The sequence below is a fragment of the Mauremys reevesii genome, linkage group 7, assembly GCF_016161935.1.
Source record: "Mauremys reevesii isolate NIE-2019 linkage group 7, ASM1616193v1, whole genome shotgun sequence".
In the NCBI taxonomy this organism is placed as follows: Eukaryota; Metazoa; Chordata; order Testudines; family Geoemydidae; genus Mauremys; species Mauremys reevesii.
In genome coordinates, this window is record NC_052629.1 from 87,953,778 (window position 1) to 87,978,283 (window position 24,506).

The following is a 24,506-nucleotide window of genomic DNA, read 5'->3' on the forward strand; positions in this document are numbered from 1 at the left end:
ATCACAAGAAACTGAGATTTCACATGGTCTCTCTGGCCTTCCTCATTTCCTTCCTGGGTCCAGGGGACTGGTATGCCAACCTTGACTTCAAAGACACCTGTTTCCACATTTCCATTTCCAAGGCCACAGAAGGTTCTTCAGGTTTATCATAAACCAGACCTATTATCAGTTCACCATCCTTCCCTTTGGTCTGTCTGCAGCCTCTCTTGTTTTTATGATATGCATGGCGGTGATAGGAGGCGAGACATTCAGGTCTGTCCATATCTCGATGACTGGCTGATCAAGGTTCCGCTCAGAAGCTCATGTGAAGAACAGCATGAGCCTAGTCCAAACCACCTTCCAAGCACTGGGTCTATTAATAAATGAGCAGAATCAACTCTTGTTCCAGTCTAGAGAACAGAGTTTATCGCGTTGCTAGACTCAAACCAGGCCAGAGCCTTCCTTTCAGAGGCTCAGTGCCAGACAATGTCGGATCTGATATCCAGGGTCAAGGTCCACCCCTTCGTGACAGCCTGTGTTTGCCTCAAACTTTTGGGTCACGTGGTCGTGTGCACTTATGTGGTACGGCATGCAAGACTGCGCCTCAGACCCTTGCAGACTTGGTTGGCCTTGGTGCTTAGGATTCCCACCCTGGTTTTCACTTCCCTCAACTTGTGGAAGGACCCCTGTTAGTAACTGTGAGTTTTCCCTTTGTCACTCCCCAGCCTTCAGTATCTTTAACTTCGGACACATCAGCTCTAGCTTGGGGAGCACACCTCGAACACCTTTGGACATAGAGCCTGTGGTTCCAGGAAGAGCTTTCCCTACACATAAATGTCAGAGAGCTCAGGTCTCGGAAATCAGGGCCCTTATATCAGAACCACCGTACGTGGTGTTCTTTAAGGACAAATGCCCCACCTGGCGTTCTTTCCAAAGGTGGTCTAGCAGTTCCATAGTAACCAGGCTATTTTCCTGCCAGTTTCCTTCCTGAAACCACACAGGAATTCAGAGGAGTCCGTTGGACGTTAGGCATGCCCTAGCTTTCTATATTGAGAGGATCAAGCTGTTCCATAAATACATGCAATTCTTTGTGGCAATAGCAGATAGCATGAAAAGCCTATCGGTTTCAGCCCAGAGAATCTCATCCTGGATAATCTCCTGTTTTCATGCATGTTACGAGAAGGTGGGCATCCCTCCTTCTGCCATCTTGATCACTCATTTGACGAGAGCTCAGGCCTCTTCAGTGGCATTTCTGGCGCAGATCCCAATCCAAGACATCTGCAGGGCTGCAACCTGGTCCTCAGTGCATACCTTTGCCTCCCATTACACCATCACCTAGCAGGCTTGAGATGATGCCAGGTTCAGGAGAGCAGTGTTGCAATCCGCATGTTCATGAATTCTGAGCTCACCTCCTTTGGTACCACTTGTGAGTCACCTAATGTGGAATGGACCATAAGCTAGCACTCGAAGAAGAAAAAACGGTTATTAACTTTCCATAACTGTTCTTTGAGATGTGCTGCTCATGTCCATTCCACGACATGCCCTCCTGCCCCTTGGTCGGAGTTAGCGAGCAAGAAGGGATTGAGAGGGTGTGAAGCCGGCCAGTGCCCTTTATTCTGGCGCATAAGCGCGCAGCACCAGAGGGTGCTGGGGATGGTCCAACAGATACCAGTGAGGGGAAAATTTCCAGTGACGGTGCACGTAGCGCGGCACACCTAACGTGGAATGGACATGAACAACACTTCTCATAGAACAACATTTATGGAAAGGTTTGTATCCATTTTTTTGTTTTTGTTTTTTTAAAAATCTTCTTGGATTTATTTTTCATATCCTTCTGCCTGTAAATCCAAATACCTTAGTTACCAAGAGACTAACTGCACAAGTCTCAAAGGAAGCCATGAAAAGCTGTAAAATGACATAGGATAGCTTTTCTAGATGTAAGTTCTGGGTCCCATTGGGAAGGTCGGAATCCTCTTTTTCTAGTAGTATGACACTTTTCTTTCTAGCCCTGCAGTAACAGGAAATATCAAACCTTAAAGCTGTGATGTTTTCATGTCTAGAAAAATCTGTTATTTGTCTAAGACTGAACATTTCCTGGGCCTCAGGCAGGGACAATATTGGTGGGGAAAGAGGAAACACTTCGGTGGAGTTTGTTTATTCTTGTAAAAGAGCCTTTTCAGGCTGATTGTGGCTTTGGATGGGAGAATGGATTCGGGGGATGACAGATTAGTGGGTGCAATGTCATAAAAAGGATGATACATTATTTTTGATATAGTGACAGCCAGCTACTGCCCCTTAGGTCGATCAGGGATTTTAGGTTATAATCACTGTGCACTCCTGCAATATTGCCAACAGTAGGTGTTCAAAAATCATGAGTCAGGTTCCCCCAAATAGTGAGATTGGCTTAAAAATAAAGAGATTTTTTAAAAAGTAATCAAAGTTGGGTTCTTGCCTTATGGATTTTGAGCCCTTAGGGGTCAATTTTTCAAGCTTTTCTCCACAACTATGAGGGCAAGACACTAATGAAAACTGAGATCCTCACAAAATCATGTGATTCTAGAAGCTGAGCCTTTAAGAAGAACTTCAAATATCAGAAGACTTGCAATAAAATTGAGTGTTCACAACACTGCTTCTGCAAACTTAGATTTCTGTTCCCTGGGACCCGTGCCACAGGGAATTGGGACCCTTGTCTTCAGTTCCTCTCCCACTTTTATATGCAGTGCACGCTCAGGCAATAGCACACTTCATGGCCATTGTAGTTCTCCATTGTACTTCCTGTTGCAACTGTAATTAGATAGGACTCTGGAGAGTTTAACTGGCAGGGCTCCTAAATGACTCTTGTTTTACGTGCAGTCACTGAAATTGACATGTCACTTCTCAGTGATTTAACATTTATCATAATTGTAAACATAATTCTATATCTGAAGACAGAGCATCATGGTACCTATTCTGGCTGGCTGATTTCCAGGTGCCTGCAAAACTTGCCAGTTTGTATAAGTTTGTCTGACAAAACATAACTTTCTGTGAGCTTCTTTTCTTGAAGTGGTTAAACTTTTTTCTTTTTTCTTTTTTTCTTTTTCTTTTTTTTTGTAGGGGGGTGGGAGACAGACAAAGGGGAGGGACAACAAAGGACCAATACAAGTTCTTTACTCAAAACCAGTATCTGTTATTTGAGCACAGCCTTAGAAGGTGACTTACAAACCCATATTTATGATTTAATAATGACTTTTAAAAATACAACTAGTAAATCCATTATCAGTAGAAGTAATCTCACATTTTATTTTCCCTGAAGCTTTTAATATACCATTGTTTCAGGCTTTGCAGCTGTATTATTAATTTTTAAAAAAGCTTAAACATCACTAAAGATTAAAAAATGATGTGATAAAAATGAACATCTAAACTTGAGCCAGTTTGTGCATCAGTGGCAGGCAATTAAAATCAGCAGCTTGTATTTCATATTTTTACTTAACCATATGGTAAATATGATTATATGATGTAGTACTAGAGACAGAGATTCTCTTATTGAAGCTCTTTCTATCCAAGAGTTCAGACTTCTTTGTGGAGCAGACTGTTAAAAGCATCTAACACCACAGTTATACATCTGTTTTGCATTTCAAAACAAGCTCTTTTACACTAAGTCCCCTATATTATTCTCCTATCATCAGATTCAATTCTTTTACTTTAGTAAACAGACTGGAATAAAAAGGGCTGCTAATAAAATGTATCAGTTACAAAAATAGTTTCAGTACTAGACTAATTAATCCTGATGGTTATGCACATCCACAACATCTTTTATTCGAATTAAGAGCCATAACGTAAGCAGCTCATATGAGGCCAAAGCTCTGCAAAGTGAAGACTGGAAGGGAGGGTGTCTCATCAGCCTAGGAGAAAAGCTACAATCATCAAAGATGCATGCAGATGCGTTAGAAAGGGAAATTATTTTAAAAGGTGGTGGATCACTCTAACTCTGATAGTGGAATGGACGTGGAGTGCAGAGAAGCATGCTACTTTGCTGGTCCCTCTTCTACAAAAGTCTGAAGAGGGGCATGCTGTGTGGGAAAGAAATCAGGGAAGAAATACAAGAAGAAAGGAGGCAGTGATGGGATAGTTCCATAGTTTTGCAGTAGCTCACATTGGTGAGCAGGAGAATATGGTCTTTGTTTTGGTTGGTTGGTTGAGAGTGCAAAAGTACCTATGAGGGAAGATTGACAAAATTGGGTTTGTTTAGTCTGGAGAAGAGAAAACTGAAAGGGGACATAACAGTTTTCAAGTACATAAAATGTTGTTACAAGGAGGAGGAAGAAAAATTATTCTCCTTAACCTCTGAGGATAGAACATGAAGCAATGGGCTTAAATTGCAGCAAGAGAGCTTTAGGTTGTACATCAGAAAAAAACTTCCTGTCAGGGTGGTTATGTACTGGAATAAATTGCTTAGGGAGGTTGTGGAATCTGCATCATTGGATGTTTTAAAGAGCAGGTTAGACAAACACTTGTCAGGGATGGTCTAGATAATACTTAGTCCTGCCATAAATGTAGGGGACTGAGTTAGATGACCTCTGAAGGCCCCCTCCAGTCCACTATTCAATGATTAGCCACAGAATACTCCCAGTATTACCAGGCCTGCTGTTCCCAAAGGAACAGTACCCACCAGCTTGTAAGAGTCAACTCAGGATCATCATTTTGCTTAACACCAGAGCACTCACATATATTTATAGTGAAAACAAGTGTAAGTTTATTATCAAAGAATGTAAGTGATAGTGAGAAAGAATAATGGAAACAAATGGTTACATATAAAACAAAATCATAACATGCTTTCTAGAGACTAAACTTAACTAAGCAAGCAACGTGGAGTAGAGTGGAAGAATTACTTCCTGTGTCTTGCTTACCACACTCCTGCTAATACACCTCAAAATGTTTTTCTTTTTTTTTGCAGCAGCAAACAAAATGATTTTTTGGGGGGGAGCAACAGTGTTTTTTAGCTTGTGTTCCATTATGACCCCCATATCTCTTTCTGCAGTACTGCTTCTTAGGCAGTCATTTCCCATTTTGTATGTGTGCAACTTATTGTTCCTTCCTATGTGGAGTACATTGCATTTGTCCTCATTGAATTCTATCCTATTTTCTTCAGACCATTTCTCCAGTTTGTCCAGATAGTTTTGAATTTTAATGCTATCCTCCAAAGCAGTTGCAACTCCTCCCAGCTTGGTATCATCCGCAAACTTTATGTGAACTCTCTGTCATTATCTAAATCATTGATGAAGATATTGGACAGAACAGATCCAGAACTGATCCCTGTGGGACCCCACTCAATATGCCCATCCAGCTTGACTGTGAATTACTGATGATTACTCTCTGGGAATGGTTTTCCAACCAGTTATGCACCCACCATATAAATAGCTCCATCTAGGTTATATTTCTCTAGTTTGTTTATTAGGTCATGCAAGATGGCATCAAAAGCCTCACTAAAGTCAAGATATACCCCATCTACCGCTTCCCTCCTGTCTACAAGGCTTGTTACCTTGTCAAAGAAAGCTATTAGATTGGTTTAACATGATTTGTTCTTGACAAATCTGCGCTGACTGTTACTTATCACCATATTATCATCTAGGTGTTCGTTGATTGTTTAATTATTTGCTCCATTATCTTTCTGGGTACTGAAATTAAGCTGACTGGTCTGTGATTCCCCGGGTTGTCCTTATTCCCCTTTTAATAGATGGGCACTATATTTGCTGTTTTCCAGTGCTCTGGAATCTTGCCTGTCTTCCATAACTTTTCAAAGATAATTGCTGATGGCTCAGATATCACCTCAGTCAGCTCCCTTGAGTATTTGAAGATGTATTTCATCAGGCCCTGGTGACTTGAAGACATCTAACTTGTCAAAGTAATTTTGAACTTCTTTCCCTGTTTTAGCCTCTGATCTTACCTCATTTTCACTGACATTCAGTACGTTAGACGTCCAATCACTACTAATCTTTTTGGTGAAAAATAAAACAAAGTCATTTAGCACTTCTGCCATTTCCACATTTTTTGTTACTGTTTCCCCCCCATCATTGAGTAACAGGCCTACCCTGTCCCTTGGTCTTCCTCTTGCTTCTAATATATTTATAGAATTTTTTCTGTTACCCTTTATATCTCTAGCTAGTTTAATTGTGTTTTGTGCCTTGGCCTTTCTAATTTTGTCTAATGGTCTGCATACTGCAGCAGAGGTGCTGGAACAATTTTTATAGTGGGGGTGCCGAGAGCCATTGAACCAAACTGTAAACTCTGTATATAATGGAAACCATTCCAAGCCAGGGGATGCGGTAGCACCACCAGCACTCCTAGTTCTAGCACCTATGAACTGCAGGGAATGTTTTGAGGACTCAGGGACTGGTATGTGCCTATTACTTCCTGTACAGAGAGCAGGACCTGCGCAGACATGGAAGATAGTGCTTATGTTGCCAGAGGCTGGTGGTTTCAGGGAGTGGATGTACCTCATCACCACCTGCTGTGTCTCTCAACCCTGGGAATCCCTGGTGAGCGTCACAGTAATATATTTTAATAGATAAGTGTATATGTACATCTACGCTATATAGAAGATGGCTTTGATAATGCCATATCTCAAATATTTGTCCTCCAGTGAAAGCCCTGTTCAGGCCAATCATCCTGATGTCCTGAGAACTGTATTCGCAGCAAAGAAAATAATTCTAGTGAAGCAGAAAAGCAAAACCACACCAACCATAGAACTTAGGATTCCTGCCCTTTGGGACATGGTTAAACAGGAGAGAATTCTCTTTGTGCGCAACAACAAATTAGGCACTTATTTAATCTGGAAATGTTTTTTGGAAATTATGTTGTGATTAGCTGATGTCTGATTTATTCCTGACTACCTGCCAGAATATGCTTGTGTGGTCTTTTGGCATGGGAGTTTGGGATGAATAATCTTTCTCCGTCTGTCTTCTACTTCCTTATTATATTCTATAGCTACAAATGCATCTGATGCTTCCACCTGAGAGTATGGGATATCTGCTAAAAAGGATAACATGTCATCATTGTATTTCTGTAATACAGTGTATGTTGTTCAGATATTGATGTTATGTCAAATACCGATTGCTATTATTTCTCCCTTTTATAGTTTAATGTTTATTTATTTATTTTTAATTCAGAAAATTGATATAATTTTTAATTATAAAGGACCTCTTGTGGTGATGAAATTTCAGGTTGCTTTGTGGATACAATCAGTCTGATTCAAACCTCAGCTAACTGTATCTGAAGAGGAAGAACCATATTTGGAAGGGACAAATGCCGAGTCTTCCATGTTTGAGCTCAACCCAGTGTCTGGATGTGCTGGGAGAACCTCATGCCATAATCTTTGCTTTGGGTATTTTGTCCTTCCTGACTGGCAAAGGCAAGTGGGTGGGAATTATAGAATCTTTAGTGGTGGAAACTGTCAGTGACACCTTGCAGTGTTGGTCCCAGGGTATTAGAGACACAAGATGGGTGAGCTAATATGTTGGACCGACTTTTGTTGGTGAGAGAGAAAAGTTTTTGAGCTTAAACAGAACTCTTCTTCAGGTAAAGACAGAGTGCCATTTGCACTAGAGAAAGCATGTGCTTGAGCTCTGTATCTCCTGATGCTGACAAGATAGCCAGTGTTGACCACTATCTAATCTTCCATATTTGGTTAAGTTTAGGGAAAAGTTTGTGGTAAGAGAACTCTGTGTACCTGGATACCTCTGACTTCCTAGTTTCTTATCAGTTGTGGTTCTGACCTAGGTACAGAATAGAGACCACACTTGTCATGTTGATTGATGGTCATCTTCTAGTGATGGATAAAGATCGGAAGTTGAATTATGATGTTTTTGACACTGTGGGTCAAGAGGTGTTCAGTGTCTTGTTTCTGGCTGGAGTGGATAAGGCTGCCCTTGCATGGCTTTGTTCTTTTCTCTCAGAGAGCTCCCAGAGAACAATGTTGGGTGATAGCTCTTCAGCTTGGAGGTTTCTCTCTTGTGGAGTACCAACAGATTCTGCACTGTCATCCCTCCTAATCAATGTGTAGATAAAGCTGTTAGCAAAGTTAATGAGGAGGTGCGTTTTTATTTAGTGAGCAATGCAAGTTTTGTTACTCTCTTGCTTCGGTTCAGCTAGTGCTAAGGGTGGGTAATTGTCAGAGTCTATTTAAAATTAATTGTATTTTAAGAGTTTTAAAGAATGACCAGAGCTTGGGATGGGCACTCTTTCATGTGGTACACCTCTACCCTGATATAACATTGTCCTCAGGAGCCAAAAAATCTTACTGTGTTATAGGTGAAACGGCGTTATATCGAACTTGCTTTGATCTGCTGGAGGGCGCCCCCCACCCCCCGGAGCACTGCTTTACCGCGTTATATCCGAATTGATGTTATATCGAGTTGCGTAATATTGGGGTAGAGGTGTAGTTATAAATTGAATAAATAAATATGGGCTGAAAATTTCAGGTGGAGTTTAAGGTGTTGACATTGACCTATAAATAAATCCCTAAATGGTCTAGGTCTATCCTACCAGAAAGAACATTTTTCTTCCTTTGTGTGATGCTACTACTGTTGAGATCAGTAGACATGGAGTTGCTGCAAGGACATTCTCCGTGATAGGTTCCTTGACTTACCAGTTTCTTTTGGTCCTTTATATTGGGTTGTGAAACTTACATGGACTCCTATTCTTAGTTTGGTCCAAGGTAAAATTTAGTTTTCTGTTTCTAAGACTATAAATATGCCTGTAGTCAATGAAGTATTAAACTTAAAACATATTTTGTTGTTAGCGCTTTTTGGTTTTGTTCAAAATCTTGGGACCTGTTACATGAATCATAGAATTATAGGACTGGAAGGGACCTTGAGAGGTCATCTAATCCAGTCCCCTGCACTCATGGCAGGACTAAGTATTATCTAGACCATCCCTGACAGGTTTTTGGAGATTTTTTAAGAGCAAGTTAAACAATGACGGAGATTCTGCAATTTATTCCAGTGCTTAACCACCCTGAAAAGTTAGGACATTTTTCCTAATGTCCAAACTAAACCTTGCTGCAGTTTAAGCCTATTGCTTCTTGTCCTATCTGCAGAGGTTAAGAAGAACAATTATTCTCTCTCCTCCTTGTAACAACCTTTTATGTACTTGAATATTGTTATCATGTCCCCTCTTAGTCTTCTATTTTCCAGACTAAACAAACCCATTTTTTTCAATCTTCTCTCATCAGTCATGTTTTCTAGACCTTCAATCATTTTTGTTGATATTCTCTGGACTTTCTCCAATTTGTCCACTTCTTTCCTGAAATGTGGCACCCAGAACCGGATACAATACTCCAGTTGAGGCCTAATCAGTGCAGAGTAGAGTGGAAGAATTGCTTCTCGTTTCTTGCTTACAGCACTCCTGCTAATACATCCTAGAATGGTGTTCGATTTTTTTGCATCAGTGTTACACTGTTGACTCTCCTTTAGCTTGTGGTCCACTATGACCCCCAGATCCCTTTCCACAGTAATCCTTCCTAGGATTTTGTTAGTCTCTAAGGTGCCACAAGTACTCCTGTTCTTTTTGCGGATACAGACTAACACGGCTGCTACTCTGAAACCTTCCTAGGCAGTCATTTCCGATTTTGTATGTGTGCAACTGATTGTTCCTTTCTAAGTGGAGTACTTTGCATTTGTCCTTATTGAATTTCATCTTGTTTACTTCAGACCATTTCTCCAGTTTGTCCAGATCACTTTGCATTTTAATGCTATCCTCCAAAGCAGTTGCAACCCCTCCCAGCTTGGTTTTGTCCACAAACTTTATAAGTGTACTCTCTATGCCATTATCTAAATAATTGATGAAGATTTTGAACAGAAGTGGACCCAGAACTGATCCCTGTGGGACCCCACTTGTTTTGCCCTTTCAGCATGACTGTAAACCACTGATAACTACTCCCTGGGAATGGTTTTCCAGTTGTATTTCCCTAGTTTGTTTATGAGAACGTCATGTGAGACAGTATCAAAAGCTTTACTAAAGTTAAGATATACCATGTCTGCCGCTTTCCCTCCCCCCATCCACAAGGCTTGTAGAAGAGCGCTCTAGAAGCGATGTCTGTCTAGGTTGATATTATAGATTTTCAAGACACTGACACTGTACTATCATGTTTGCCTTCCTAACCTAAATATACCATCGTAGGATCATGTGAAGCCAGCAACATGTTCACATGAAAGTGTGCATGTATAACAGAATTGAGTTTCAACTCTAGAAAAATATAGTTTAAGATCAATTTATAGCAATAGGAAATTTGGTCATAATAGTATAATATTCATATGCAATTTAAATGGTTTCTGTTACAATTTAACAGACCCCAAAATAATATACCCTAAGCTCATAGTTTTATAAATTAACATACCTTATTTTATTAATATTCATATTTTATTAACATACCTTTTTTTAAAAAGTACATTTAATTGGAACTTCCATACTGATCACATTACAAAGAAGCATTACAACAACATACAAAAAATTTCCTCCACTTCCAGGTCATCCATCCAAAACAAATACTGTGCACTGAAAATTTCAGTGCAATCATGTAAGCTGCTCATTTGCAAGTACACATAATGCAAACATAAGTATTCATACACAGCTATTGTGGCAAATATAGAAAGGCTTAGAGGCATACTTGAAATAAAGCAGGGCAATTTGTATACAGAACTCTGGCTGCTGAAGGAACGATACTGGGCCAAGGAGGGAAGCAGCAGCAGGAAAGGTTCAAATCTGAGTTGAGTCACAATTCCTGGGAATTTAGGAGATGGGCATTTGGCTAGAATCTAATGTCTGGGTTTAGGAGGGTAGAAGGAAACAGAACTTGGGAGAGGGAAATTGGGCTGGTGCTGTATTTCACTGGGGGCAAGAGGAAGCAGCAGGGGGACAGGGATTGTACCAGGGATTTGACATGTGTAACTACTTGTTTATAGCTTCCAAGTTGTTAGTATTAACAAAAGAAAATACACATGATTTAAAAACTGATTGAACCTTTGAGAGTATCCTTTCATTATTACTTGGTCACTTGGTTACCTTTTTTCCACTTCCTTAGCATTTGATTATCCAAAAGTAGTGTACATCCTTCAGATTTTAGCTGTGGGCAAGGACCAATATGTTATGTTATCTGCTTTATGTTTGACATGCTTCTAATGTTTCAGGATAATGCTACAGTTTATGGCAAGTGGACTGTGTGTTGCTGTTACATACCATGCATATAATCTGGCCTACATCATTAAAGAGATGTCATATAAACTCTGTATTCTGGTTCCAACAAAGTAAATTAATAACAACACATATCGGATAATGATGATAACTCTGCAGACTACATGCAGGCCTAACTCTGAACATAGTCCAAGTTTATAAATTGACTTCTATATGCAGTGTTTCACGAAGAGCCAGATGCAAGAAACTGCTGCACATCTGGTTGCTTTTAATAGACTTTTGGAACAGAGAGTAGTCATTAAAATATATATATATATTTTTTCAAAGAGTAGTTTGAAAAGGTATTGCAGTATATGCTAGATAATGTTAAGAAAGGCACATCTCAAATGGAAGGCTGTTTCCCAATTCTCTACATATACATTGTGTGCACTTAGCTAAGGGTGGTGTTTTGATTTCTAAGGAGTGAATTTTAAAAGTATCATTATGTAAGAAAGGAATACTTGTACACTTGTAAACAGTTTGTCATCTTACTCAGATTAACTTCTCACACAGACCTATGCACTAAAGAGAAAACGCATAAACCCTGGTATGATGAAATACATCTATGGAGTATTAATAATAGTTTCTGCAGATTTCCCACCAGAACATATAGTGCTATTAATGTCTCAGTGTTTAAATGTGTATGGCTTGATTTAAGAAGAGGCTTAATTCTTCATTCTGTCGTATCCATTTATTTGTCCTTCCTCAGATTAATGCTGTTAAGAGATTATTGGTGTCAGCATTCAGAGATTTCCATTTCAAAAGTGCGACCTCCAGAACTGTTTAACTCTTTGAATTTTGAAGAAGCTTTCCTCCTCTTTAATATAAAATATTTTTCATTCTTTCATAATTGTCTGTAATACATGGAAACCTAAGTATGCAGTTGCTAATTGTGCTACTAAATGAACATCTAACAATAAGATTTGACTCAATATCACAGACTCCTTAGCCAATTAAACTTCTAGTGCTGTCAGCTGAAAACTATTGGATTCCCCTGGGGCAGTTTGCCGGAAGTTCTAGAGAACCCTATGGGAAAGCCCTGTAGACGTATTCTGCCGCATCTCTAATGATGAATCCTGACAGTCTGTGCAAGTTCCCACAATTTTCTGCTACAGCAATTCAAGACCTGTTTGTTCTCCTAGGCTTTTGAGGAGGGGTAGGACTAGAAAAGAATGAGGTTGTTGAAGAGGGGTAAGAGGTGATTTTGGTTAATTTTAAATGACTGGGCAAGAAGGTCTTCATTTCTGACTTGTAAATTGTTTTATAATACATATACTAGGATCATTGAATGGATGCTTCATTTAAAATAAAACAAAATATAACCACTTACATTGAGTCTCACATAGCTGAATCCACTTAGTGATTATTAAAGAGATTACTAGCTGCAGCACTTCCGGCTTCTTTTGTAATCCAGGGAGAATGAACTACTTCAGTTTTAGGGGAAGCTACCCACCTTCTGAAGTAGAGTGAATGTGATTAATAGGAATTAGCAGTTCAGTTCCCAGCTGTTTCACCACAAAAACATTGAAAGGTGGAATATGAACAGAACATAACACGATAATTTTTTTCCTAAACATTTCAGCTTTGTGGCATGCTCTTGGTTCTTATCCAGAAGTGCTTAGCATTCTACTTAAGATGATGTGGTGATTGGGAGGACTTTTCAAAATGGACAGAAAAAATATGCGAGAGAAATTGTATATGCAATGTATCTATATCACATATGGGAAGAAATAAATGGGGGACAATATAGTAATTTTCTATAGTATATGATTAGGAAATTAAAAATTCTAAGTAAAATAGATCTCTTGTCAAAGAAATGACATGTACACTCTGTGCTGCGATAGCTAAACATTTTGTCCCAGTTGTACATGATGTACAAAACAGAACAAATAAAGTGTAATGGAGGTTTCCACCAGGTTCTACAGAATCTGCAAATTTTTTCTGCATGATTTTGGAGGAGAATACAACTTTTTTTTTATTGACATTTTTTGGTAGTTGTGAAATGAAAGATTCTCTGCAGTGGTATGAAAATGTAATACTGTGTCAATTCTTCTCCTCATCCCTACCCCCACTGTGATTTTCTTCATTAGCCATTGCGCAATAATTGTATGGGTGTGCAAAAAGCTCACCCTTTATTTCATAGACTATATGTAGCAATGAGTAATAGTATACCTTTTCATGTTGTCTTTATATCCTTTTCTGTCTGTTTATTTCACAGGTCCTTGACCAGTATGAGCGAGAGGGGTTTAATTTCCTTGCAAAAGTTTTTAATTCCTCACATTCCTTCTTAGAAGACCTAACAGGTCTGACTTTATTACATCAGGAAACTCAAGATGCTGAGGTAAGAAAATACACTTCAGACTTTAGAGACTAAACACATAATGGCAAAAGGTACCTCATCCTTAATATTCAGCTTTATAAATATTGGAGCAAATGATTCACTGTTAGAATTGATCAGTGACATTTTGTTTACAAAATCATTTGTGTGTGTCACACTGTGCAGTGAGATAACAATATAACATCTTATGGTTACAAGGTCATAAATATCATTGGAAGAGTGAGGTAACCAGTTCTTCTAAGAGCATAAGATTTGACTCAGTCAGTTTTTGGGGAAGTTAATTATAAGAAAAAGTAACTGTCTAGTGAGTAGTGTCAATGTGTGATTCTTCCTAAAGAAATCAGTTGCCTTTTAGGTCAATCCAAAGTTAATTTCTATTTTGTTTTGAGGGATATGGAAAATGTGCCACTACCATCATAGTGACAAAGAAAAAATGAGACACTTTCTGGCTTACGAGAAAATGCAGTGGATAAAGATATATAAAATCTTGACTGTGACCACTTAAAATCAGACAGATAAAAGTTCTGAACAGTGTTTTGTTTTGATGATTTGTGACCCTTTTGATGCCTATAAATGTCTATATTGTTGTACATCTATAATTAATCTTGCAGTATGATATAGTAATACCCCATGAATGTTTTTAAAGTTGGCTTTAAGAAGTGATTATTCAGTTATTGTAGCCTGCATAAAAGATTTTAGCTGTTTCTTCGGCTGGAAATGTCTCATCAGTTTTGCTTAACAAGTTTGCTGGGATAATGATGACTTGGCTTTTGGTCTCATGTTTTAACCTTTTAAAATAATTGCCACAGATACTGGAGACAAGAAACCATGTAATACCTGATGGTTTATTAAATCAGATTGTTAACCCCCCCCAGAAATCATTACTTGCAATGATAGGATCCAACAACGAAACAAGTACTATACAGTTTTTCAGGTGTTACTTATTAGCACAGTAGTGGTGATGCCTTGGTCTAATTGCCATACATCAGTGACTTTTTCAGTTTGCTTAGAAGACTGTGTTGTTCTAATGACATAATTAAAGGGAATAATATTTGAACTGATTTATAATGCATCCCTTCACATTTATTAATTCATGAGTATCATCTGCAAGTTTCAGAATGTATTCAGGTGTTTCCACTTGTCAATTTGTGGATATTCTATTATCTACAAAAATATATAGAGTGATACAGATTATTATGAAGTTGAGGCAGTTTACAACTTCATACATCTAGAGCTACAATAATTTTTGATTATTATAAAAGCAGAAAGTATCTGATTACTCTGCTGCCCATACGTTTTTAGATTACATGCATAAACATTTAATAATGTGGAGCATAACACAAACTGTAACACACAGATTTTAAAAACTGGTTTTTGTTATTGCATTTCAGAATAATTACATAATATATTTTCTGGCATAAAGAACTAATAGCTTCTTCCAATAGAATGATTAATCCAAAAACTGTGGTAGTATATTACATTGTATGCAATAATTAAAGTAGTATTAATAATTTTTTATTTCAGTTAGTGAACTTTAAAAAGTCTCCTCAGTACCTAATGTTGGCATGAAATATACAATTGTCTTGCACAATTTAAAACAGACCCTTTTTTATTTGAGGGAAAAATAAAAAAACTGATTTTTAAAAATGTTATTTGTGTGTGTTTCTCTTCTAAGCAAAAAGAGTGACTCAGCATAGGCCACACCCTTAATTCTTACTCTGGACTGTTGCCTGGTATTTTTGAATTCTTAAATTCCCTTACAGGTGAGATTTTTTTAAAGTGTTATTTTACATTGATTGTTTCTATTTATCACATGATACTATCAGATATTGAGTTCAGTTTAACCCTATTAATCTCATGAAGCCCTGGTCTACACTATGAGATTAGGTCGAATTTAGCAGCGTTAGGTCGATTTAACCCTGCACCCGTCCACACAACCAAGCTTGTTTTATTGACTTAAAAGGCTCTTAAATCGATTTCTGTACTCCTCCCCAGTGAGGAGTTTAGTGCTAAAATCAACCTTGCTGGGTCAAATCTGGGGCATTGTGGACACAATTCGACGGTATTGGCCTCCAGGAGTTATCCCAGAGTGCTCCATTGTGACCGCTCTGGACAGCATCTCAACTCAGATGCACTGGCCAAGTAGACAGGAAAAGCCCCAGGAACTTTTGAATTTCATTTCCTGTTTGGCCAGCCAGGAGAGCTGATCAGCACAGGTGACCATGCAGATCTCATCAGCAGAGGTGACCATGAAGTCCCAGAATCGTAAAAGAGCTCCAGCATGGACCGAACAGGAGGTACTGGATCTGATCACTGTATGGGGAGAAGAATCCATGCTATCAGAACTCCATTCCAAAAGACAAAATGCCAGTATATTTGCCAAAATCTCCAAGGGCATGATGGACAGAGGTTACAACAGGGACACACAACAGTACCGCATGAAAGTTAAGGAGCTGAGGCAAGCCTACCAAAAAACAAAGGATTCAAACGATCGCTCTGGGTCAGAGCCTCATACATGCCAGTTTTATGATGAGCTGCATGCAATTCTAAGGGTGGCCCCTACCACTACCCCACCACTGTCCGTGGACACCTGCAAGGGTGGAGTCTCATGCAACAGGGATGAGGAGTTTGAAGATGAGGAGGAGGTTGAGGATAGCATAAAGCACAGCAGGGAAGCAGAGAATCCCTTCTCCCCGGAAGCCGGGGACTGTTCATCACCCTGGAGCCAATACCCTCCCAATCCTCCCAAGGCGGGCTCCCGGACCATGAAGCCGGAGAAGGAACTTCTGGTGAGTGTATCTTTGTAAATATAATACACGGTTTAAAAGCAAGCATGTTTAATGATTAATTTACCATGCCAGGCCAGTAGGAAGTAGTCTGGAATCATTGCAGAACAAAACCTTGCAGCAAATGGGCCCGGGCTTTGGCTGTTTGCCTTTGCCTGAAAATAAATCATTCCTGCTGTTAGCCACGCGGTGGGGGGAGGCCCGTTTATGGCTGACCAGGATCTTCCCTGATACTAGCCACATAGTAGTGGTGGGGCAATCAGAGACTTGGAGGGGGAGTTGGATTGCGCTGCACGTTCACCCTAAAACCGCAGCCCCTCCTTTTAAATGGCCAGCCCAACAGGCTTTGCTTAGTATGGGAAAGGAGGGTGCTGCTGTTTGAAACCGTTCCCACATGTTAGGAAGGTTGAAGAAGCCGAAACTCTTTGCCTTACCATGTCTGTGCCTGCAAGCCGAATTCTGTTGCCCAGCCGAGCGTGTGTGATGTCTCACACCAAACCGGCAGGCACTCAATATAAGAGGCGAAATGTGACCTTGTAGCAAAAGCACATGTGCTATGTAATGTGAATCACTTGATTCATTCTGAAATAGTCTTCCCTTTGTTCTATAAAATGTATCTTTTTAAATACTACTCTCCCTTTTTTTCCTCCCACAGCTGCAAATGTTTCTATGTTCCCCCTACCATCTCCGTCCCAGGGGCTAGCGCAGATTAGAAGGCGAAAAAACCACACTCGCGACGAGATGTTCTCAGAGCTCATGCAGTCCTCCCACACTGAAAGAACTCAGCAGAATGCGTGGAGGCAAACAATGGCAGAATCCAGGAAAGCGTTAAATGAACACGATGAGAGGAGGGAGGAGCATGCTGAGAGGAGGCAGGATGCAATGCTGAGGCTAATGAGGGAGCAAACTGACATGCTCAGGCATCTGGTGGAGCTGCAGGAAAGGCAGCAGGCGAACAGACTGCCACTGCAGCCCCTGTATAACTGCCTGCCCTCCTCCCCAAGTTCCATATCCTCCTCACTCAGATGCCCAAGAATGCGGAGGGCAGGATTGCCCAAGCAACAGAAGGCTGGAATTCAATAAGTTTTGAACTGTAGTGTGGCCTTGTCCTTCCCTCCTCCCCTCCTCCACCACCCCACCCAGTACTTCCCTCCTCACCCACCCCTCCCAGCCTACCTTGCAAGATTTCCCCTTATTTGTGTGATGAATTAATAAAGAATGCATGATTCTGAAACAATAATGACTTCATTGCCTCTGAAAGCGGTGATCGAAGGTGGGAGGTCGGTTGGCTTACAGGGAAGTAGAGTCAACGAAGGAGAAACAAAGAGAACTGTCACACCGTAGCCCGGCCAGTCATGAAACTGGTTTTCAAAGCTTCTCTGATGCACAGTGTGCCCTGCTGTGCTCTTCTATCCGCCCTGGTGTTGGGCTGCGTGTAATCAGTGGCCAGGCGATTTTCCTCAACCTCCCACCCTGCCATAAATGTCTCCCCCTTACTCTCACAGATATTGTGGAGCACACAGCAAGCAGTAATAACAATGGGAATATTGGTTTCACTAAGCTCTGACCGGGTCATTAAACTGCACCAGTGTGCTTTTAAACGTCCAAATGCACATTCTACCACCATTCTGCGCTTGCTCAGCCTATAGTTGAACAGCTCCTGACTACTGTCCAGGGTGCCTGTGTATGGCTTCATGAGCCATGGCATTAAGGGGTAGGCTGTGTCCCCAAGGATAACTGTAGGCATTTCAACATCCCCAACAGTAATTTTCTTGTCTAGGAAGTAAGTTCCTTCCTGCAGCTGTTCAAACAGACCAGAGTTCTTGAAGATGCGAGCGTCCTGCACCTTTCCCAGCCATCCCACGTTGATGTTGGTGAAACGTCCCTTGTGATCCACCAGTGCTTGCAGCACCATTGAAAAGTACCCCTTGCGGTTTACATACTGGCTGCCAAGGTGGTCCAGTCGCAAGATAGGGATATGGGTTCCGTCTGTCGCCCCACCACAGTTAGGGAACCCCATTGCAGCAAAGCCATCCACTATGACCTGCACATTTCCCAGAGTCACTACCAGCAGCTCAGTGATTGCGTTGGGTACTTGGATCACAGCAGCTCCCATGGTGATTTACCCACTCCAAATTGATTCCTGACTGAAGGGTAGCTGTCTGGAGTTGCAAGCTTCCAGAGGGCTATCACCACTCACTTGTGAACTGTGAGGGCTGCTCTCATCTTGGTATTCTTACGCTTCAGGACAGGGGAAAGCAAGTCACAAAGTTCCATGAAAGTGCCCGTATGCATGCAAAAGTTTCACAGCCACTGGGAATCATCCCAGACCTGCAACACTATGCAGTCCCACCAGTCTGTGCTTGTTTCCCAGGCCCAGAATTGGTGTTCCACGGCACGAACCTGCCCCATTACCACCATGATGTCCAAATTGCCAGGGCCCGTGCTTTGAGAGAAGTCTGTGTCCATGTCCTCATCACTATCATGATCACGCTGTCGTCGCCTCCTCACCTGCTTTTGCAGGTTCTGCACATACTGCAGGATAATGTGCGAGGTGTTTACATTGCTCACAACAGCAGTGGTGATCTGAGTGGGCTCCATGCTTGCCATCGTATGGCGTCTGCAGGAGAGCAGAGTTGCAGCAGAAGTGGTGGAGGACACCACTTAGCATTGCGCACATTTCCCGAAGAAGAACACATGTACCCATGACAGACAACATGGAGAAATTTGCTATCGAGGCAAGAGCAGGAGAGCAGAGTTGCTGCTGAAGTGGTGGAGGATGACGGTTAGCACCGTGCACGTTTCTCGAGGAAGAACACACATACTCGGGAGCCTATGAGACACAACATGGAGAAATTTGCTATCAAGGCAATAGCAGCAGAGCAGAGTTGCAGCAGAAGCGGAGTATGATGATGGTTTGGAGACCTACTGCACCGTCTGCTGCCAGCAGCACCCAGGACACAACAGCAGCGGTGTTGCTGAGCTGAGCGGGCTGCACACTTGCCGTGGTATGGCGACTGCATGGAAAAAAGGTGCAAAACGATTGTCTGCCATTGCTTTCATGGAGGGAGGGGAGACTGACGACATGTACCCAAAACCACCCATGACAATGTTTTTGCCCCATTAGGCATTGGGAGCTTAACCCAGAATTCCAATGGGCAACGGAGACTGTGGGAACTGTGGGATAGCTACCCACAGTGGACCGCTCCATAAGTCGATGCTAGCCACTGTAATGGGGACACACTCTGCTGACTTAATGCGCTTAGTGTGGACATACGCAATCGACTGTATAAAATCGATTTCTAAAAATCAACTTCTATAAAATCAACCTAATTTCATAGTGTAGACATACCCGAAGAATCCTGACTGAAACCTGTTTTCCAGTTTGCCTTTATTGTCCTCATATTTGCTGTAGAAACCTTGCTGTTCAGAATGGAAGAATCTTAGCATTATGGTTTTGCCCATACTTCAGTACAGATATCATTTGTTCATGGGGGGCCAGTGTGATCTCAATGAACAATCCATTGCACTGCAGGAATTCCCATTGCTTACTGATTAGGGCCCAGATTCTGCAAAGACTTATACATGTGCTTAACTTTGACATCAGTGGAATTACAGTATGTAAAGTTAAATTTATTAAACCTACAGTTCCATAAGATCCATTCTATATAGTAGGTACATTGAGGTTGCTGGCAGGAAAATTAGTCTAACCTATAAACAACATATGCAAACTTTCACATCATAATCAGCCCAAGTACCACAGTACTGTAGATGCAAATAAACTTTTTTCTGATTACTTCCCTGCTCCTTTTGAGAGACAACAGAAATTCTTGGGTTAAATTAGAATTACTAAACCTTGGAATAAATAAGCTCTCCTGTATTTTATGAGAACCTCTGTGGCTTGTGGTGGTCAAAACTGTGTTTGTTACCCCAATGAAATCAGAGTGTTCATGAAAAACAGGGTCAACAGGTTGAAAATTAGATGAACTTAGAGCCTGTTTACCTGGAATAATAACTACTAACACCTTTCTTTGATATGTAATGCCTCCTATATTATATAATGCTCTTTGTTGCATTTTTGCCATTGCTGACACTTTCATAATAAGAAGAATGGATCTCTTCTCAGAGTACGAGGTTTTGTAAAAATTGCTTTACTGAGTTTGTGTGCTATTATTTCTGTTAATGTTTTTTTACCTTTAATGACCTGCCTGTAGAAATTGTTTATCTGAGGTCAGTTTACTTACACAATAAGGCCAATACAACTTATACTGGTGTTCTGGGGAGCATTGCCTGATGATTTATGAGGTTCACTGAGGGGCATGGTTATTGCTGAGCTACCTTTTGAGGAGAATGTGCTATCCTAATCTTCATATGTGTTTACATGATTATTAAATGTAAATATTATTTTTAGATTGACTCCAGGTAGTCTTATATTTGCTATGACTGTATGCAAGGCAAGACTAAAGAAAATTTTTGTATATTGTAAGATGTGTGTTGGGGCTTTTTCCTGTGAGTTACAGAACTTAATTAGGATAAATAGGTCCTCGCTTGTAAACTATACATGTATGATTGCTCCTGTTACCGGGCTGCTTATCTTCCAGCACTCATTAGACTTCTCATGGAAGTGTTGTTAGATAGTATATGGTACTGGAGACCATAAAAATCATAAAAAAGATTTTTCTTCCTTCCTTTGGTAAAGTTAGTCCATTGCCACAGTTGTAACTGAGGATTAATATATAAACAAGTTTGAAATTTTAATAGGAAATTGTTTTTGAGTTTTATGAGTGGACCAAAAATATTGTAATAATCTTCAAACTATGGATAAACAACCACTTTTTTCCCAAAGTCTCATCAGCTGATCTGCTGTTGTGACCTGCATAGGATGTGCCATGTTTGTCTTTCTCCCAGAGGATAGAAGTGACTTTGTCTGTACCAAGTTCAAACTGGTGTCCATATTGGAAGAGAAGGTTAAAGGACTAAAGACACAAGTAACAACCTTGCATTGCATCAGAGAAAATGAAGACTTTCTGGGCAGAAGTCAGCGTTTGGTTCTGGAAAAGAATCAGAGAGGGCAGCGCAGAACGGGGAAGAAAATTGGCAGCATGTGACCTCCAGAAGAAGAATGAGGAAAAGCCATGTACCCCCTATTCAGATAGAAGAAATAAACCGTTTTCAGGCTCTCTGCACAGGTACTACTGCGGAGAATGATTTTGAAGAGCCATCTGAGGGAAGGGGTCAGAAGGAGACCCCATCGACTAGAAGACATGAGCTGCACTGTCCTAGGGACGGGCATTCCATGACCACCACTTCCAAGAGGAGGAGACGGGTAGTGGTGGTCGGGGACTCCCTCCTAAGGGGGACTGAGTCATCCATTTGCCGACCAGACTGAGAGACTCGAGAAGTGTGCTGCTTGCCTAGAGCTAGAATTCAGGATGTGATGGAGTGTCTGCTGAGACTGATCAAGGCCTCCGACCGCTACCCCTTCCTACTTCTCCATATGGGCACCAACTATACTGCCAAGAATGACATTGAGCAGGTCACTGCAGACTATGTGGCTCTGGGAAGAAGGATAAAAGAGTTTGAGGTGCAAGTTGTGTTCTCGTCCATCCTCCCTGCAGAAGGAAAAGGCCCAGGTAGGGACCGTCCAATTGTGAAGGTAAATGCGTGGTTACGCAGGTGGTGTCGGAGAGAGGACTTTGGATTCCTCGACAATGGGATGTTGTTCTGGGATGAAGGATTGCTAGAAAGAGATGGGATCCACCTAACGAAGAGAGGGAAGAGTATCTTCGCAGGCAGACTTGTTAACCTAGCGAGGAGGGCTTTAAACTAGGTTCGCCAGGGGACGGTGACCTAAGCCCTGAGGTAAGTGGGATACCGGGAGGAAACACAATGAGGAGATGCAGTGTGGGGGCCTCCTGATTCATACTGAGGAAGCAGGGCAATCGGCTAGTTATCTTAGGTGCATGTACACAAATGTAAGAAGCCTGGGAAACAAGCAGGAAGAATTGGAAGTTCTGGCACAGTCAAAGAACTATGATGTGATTGGAATAACAGAGATTTGGTGGGGTAGCTTACATGACTGGAGCACTGTCATGGATGGGTATAAAAAGTTCAGGAAGGACAGGCAGGGGAGGAAAGGTGGAGGAGTTGCACTGTATGTAAGAGAGTGGTATGATTGCTCAGAGCAACAGTATGAAACTGGAGAAAAGCCTTTTGAGAGTCTTTGGGTTAAGTTTAGAAGTGAGAGCAACAAGGGTGATGTCGTGGTGGGCATGTGCTATAAACCACCGGACCAGGAGGATGAGGTAGACGAGGCTTTCTTTGGATAGTTAACTGAAGTTTCCAGAACACAGGCCCTGCTTCTAATGGGGGACTTCGATCCCCTGATATCTGCTGGGAGAGCAATACAACAGTGCACAGACAATACAGGAAATTTTTGGAGAGTGTTGGGGACAACTTCCTGGTGCAACTACTGGAGGAAGCAACCAAGGGCCATTCTCCTCTTGACCTGCTGCTTACAAACAGGGAAGAATTAGTAGGGGAAGTAAGAATGGGTCGCAACCTGGGCAGCAGTGACCAGGAGATTGTTGAGTTCTAGATCCTCACAAAAGGAAGAAAGGAGAGTAGCAAAATACGGACCCTAGACTTCAGAAAAGCAGACTTTGACTCCCTTAGGGAACTGATGGAGGAGGAGGAGGAAGGTGATCAGGAACAGTCAACATGGATTCACCAAGGGCAAGTCATGCCTGACCAACCTGATTGCCTTCTATGATGAGATAACTGTCTCTGTGGATATGGGGAAAGCAGTGGATATGATATATCTTGACTTTAGCAAAGCTTTTGATACAGTCTCCCACAGTATTCTTGCCAGCAAGTTAAGGAAGTATGGATTGGATGAATGGACTACAAGGTGGATAGAAAGATGGCTAGATTGTCAGGCTCAATGGGTACTGATCAACGGCTCAATGTCTAGTTGGCAGCCGGTATCAAGCGGAGTGCCCCAGGAGTTGGTCTTGGGGCCATTTTTGTTCAGCATCTTTATTAACTATCTGGATGATGGGATGGATTGCACCCTCAGCAAATTCATGGATGACACTAAGCTGGGGGGGAGATAGATACACTGGAGGGTAGGGATATGGTCCAGAGGATTGGGCCAAAAGAAATCTGATGAGGTTCAACAAGGACAAGTGAGAGTCCTGCACTTAGGATGAAAGACTCCCATGCACCGCTACAGGCTGGGGACCGACAGGCTAAGCAGCTGTTCAGCAAAAAAGGACCTGGGGATTACAATGGATGAGAAGCTGGATATGAGTCAGCAGTGTACCCTTGTTGCCAAGAAGGCTAACGGCATATTGGGCTGCATTACTAGGAGCATTGCCAGCAGATCGAGGGAAGTGATTATTCCCCTCTATTTGGCACTGGTGAGGCCACATCTGGAGTATTGCATCCAGTTTTGGGGCCCCCCACTACAGAATTTAAAACCCATGCTTGTGTCCCTTAAGCACATTCTTAAGTGCTTTCACTGCATAGGAATGGACTTAAAAGCACATGCCCAAGTACTTTCCTGATTCAGTACCTAAATGTAGCTTAAACAAGTTGCTTCTTAAAGATTTAACACATTTTTATGTACCTAGAGAAATTTTGGGTCTTAACATGCAGAAGAAACAGGCAGGCAGTTGATTTTCTTTGGTCAATGTATGTTCCATTTAAGAAATATATATCCATTACGTCAGTTATAGTCAGACCTCAGTGGTTCAGGAGCCAAATTAGTGATCAGTAGTTCCCAAAAGAGCCACAGTTGTGTGAATTTATTGTTTCATTTCCTATAGTACTATACGTTCAAATTTAAACAACATGATGGGAAATATTTAGTTTATTTTTATATATATATATATATATATATATATAGTTCTCAAAGCAAAACGACTGACCAAATATTATTATTTTATCAATTACAGTTGTTTAATAACATAGTAAAATCATCCTGATTGGTTAATAACTTAGATTGGGTAATAATTAAATCACACGGTTTTTAATTTCATGTGGTGCAAAGAGCTGCAGGAGATGCATTAAAGAGGCTCTAGCGGCTTGCAAGCCTCAATCTGAGTATCACTGCATTACGTGAAGCATTTCAGATGACATTTAGTGTTATGAATTCATTACCTTCCCTACACATTGTATGATAGCTATGTGTAGAT

The 24,506-nt window shown here is 41.2% G+C and overlaps 1 protein-coding gene across 7 annotated transcripts in view; it reads left to right on the top strand.

Annotated features, from left to right (window-relative positions):
• The window catches only part of ATG7 (autophagy related 7), a 301,957-nt gene that overhangs the window by 135,675 nt on the left and 141,776 nt on the right, over positions 1-24,506 (top strand). For 5 of the 7 annotated variants that reach the window (XM_039547597.1, XM_039547600.1, XM_039547598.1 and 2 more), the window contains 2 exons: positions 13,403-13,525; positions 13,912-15,134. In XM_039547597.1, coding sequence (XP_039403531.1) covers positions 13,403-13,525; positions 13,912-13,959 — 171 coding nt within the window. In that variant the 3' untranslated portion in view covers positions 13,960-15,134. Of the gene's footprint in view, positions 1-13,402; positions 13,526-13,911; positions 15,136-24,506 lie in introns of those variants that run through there. The other 2 variants (XM_039547603.1, XM_039547602.1) reach the window with 2 other exon arrangements.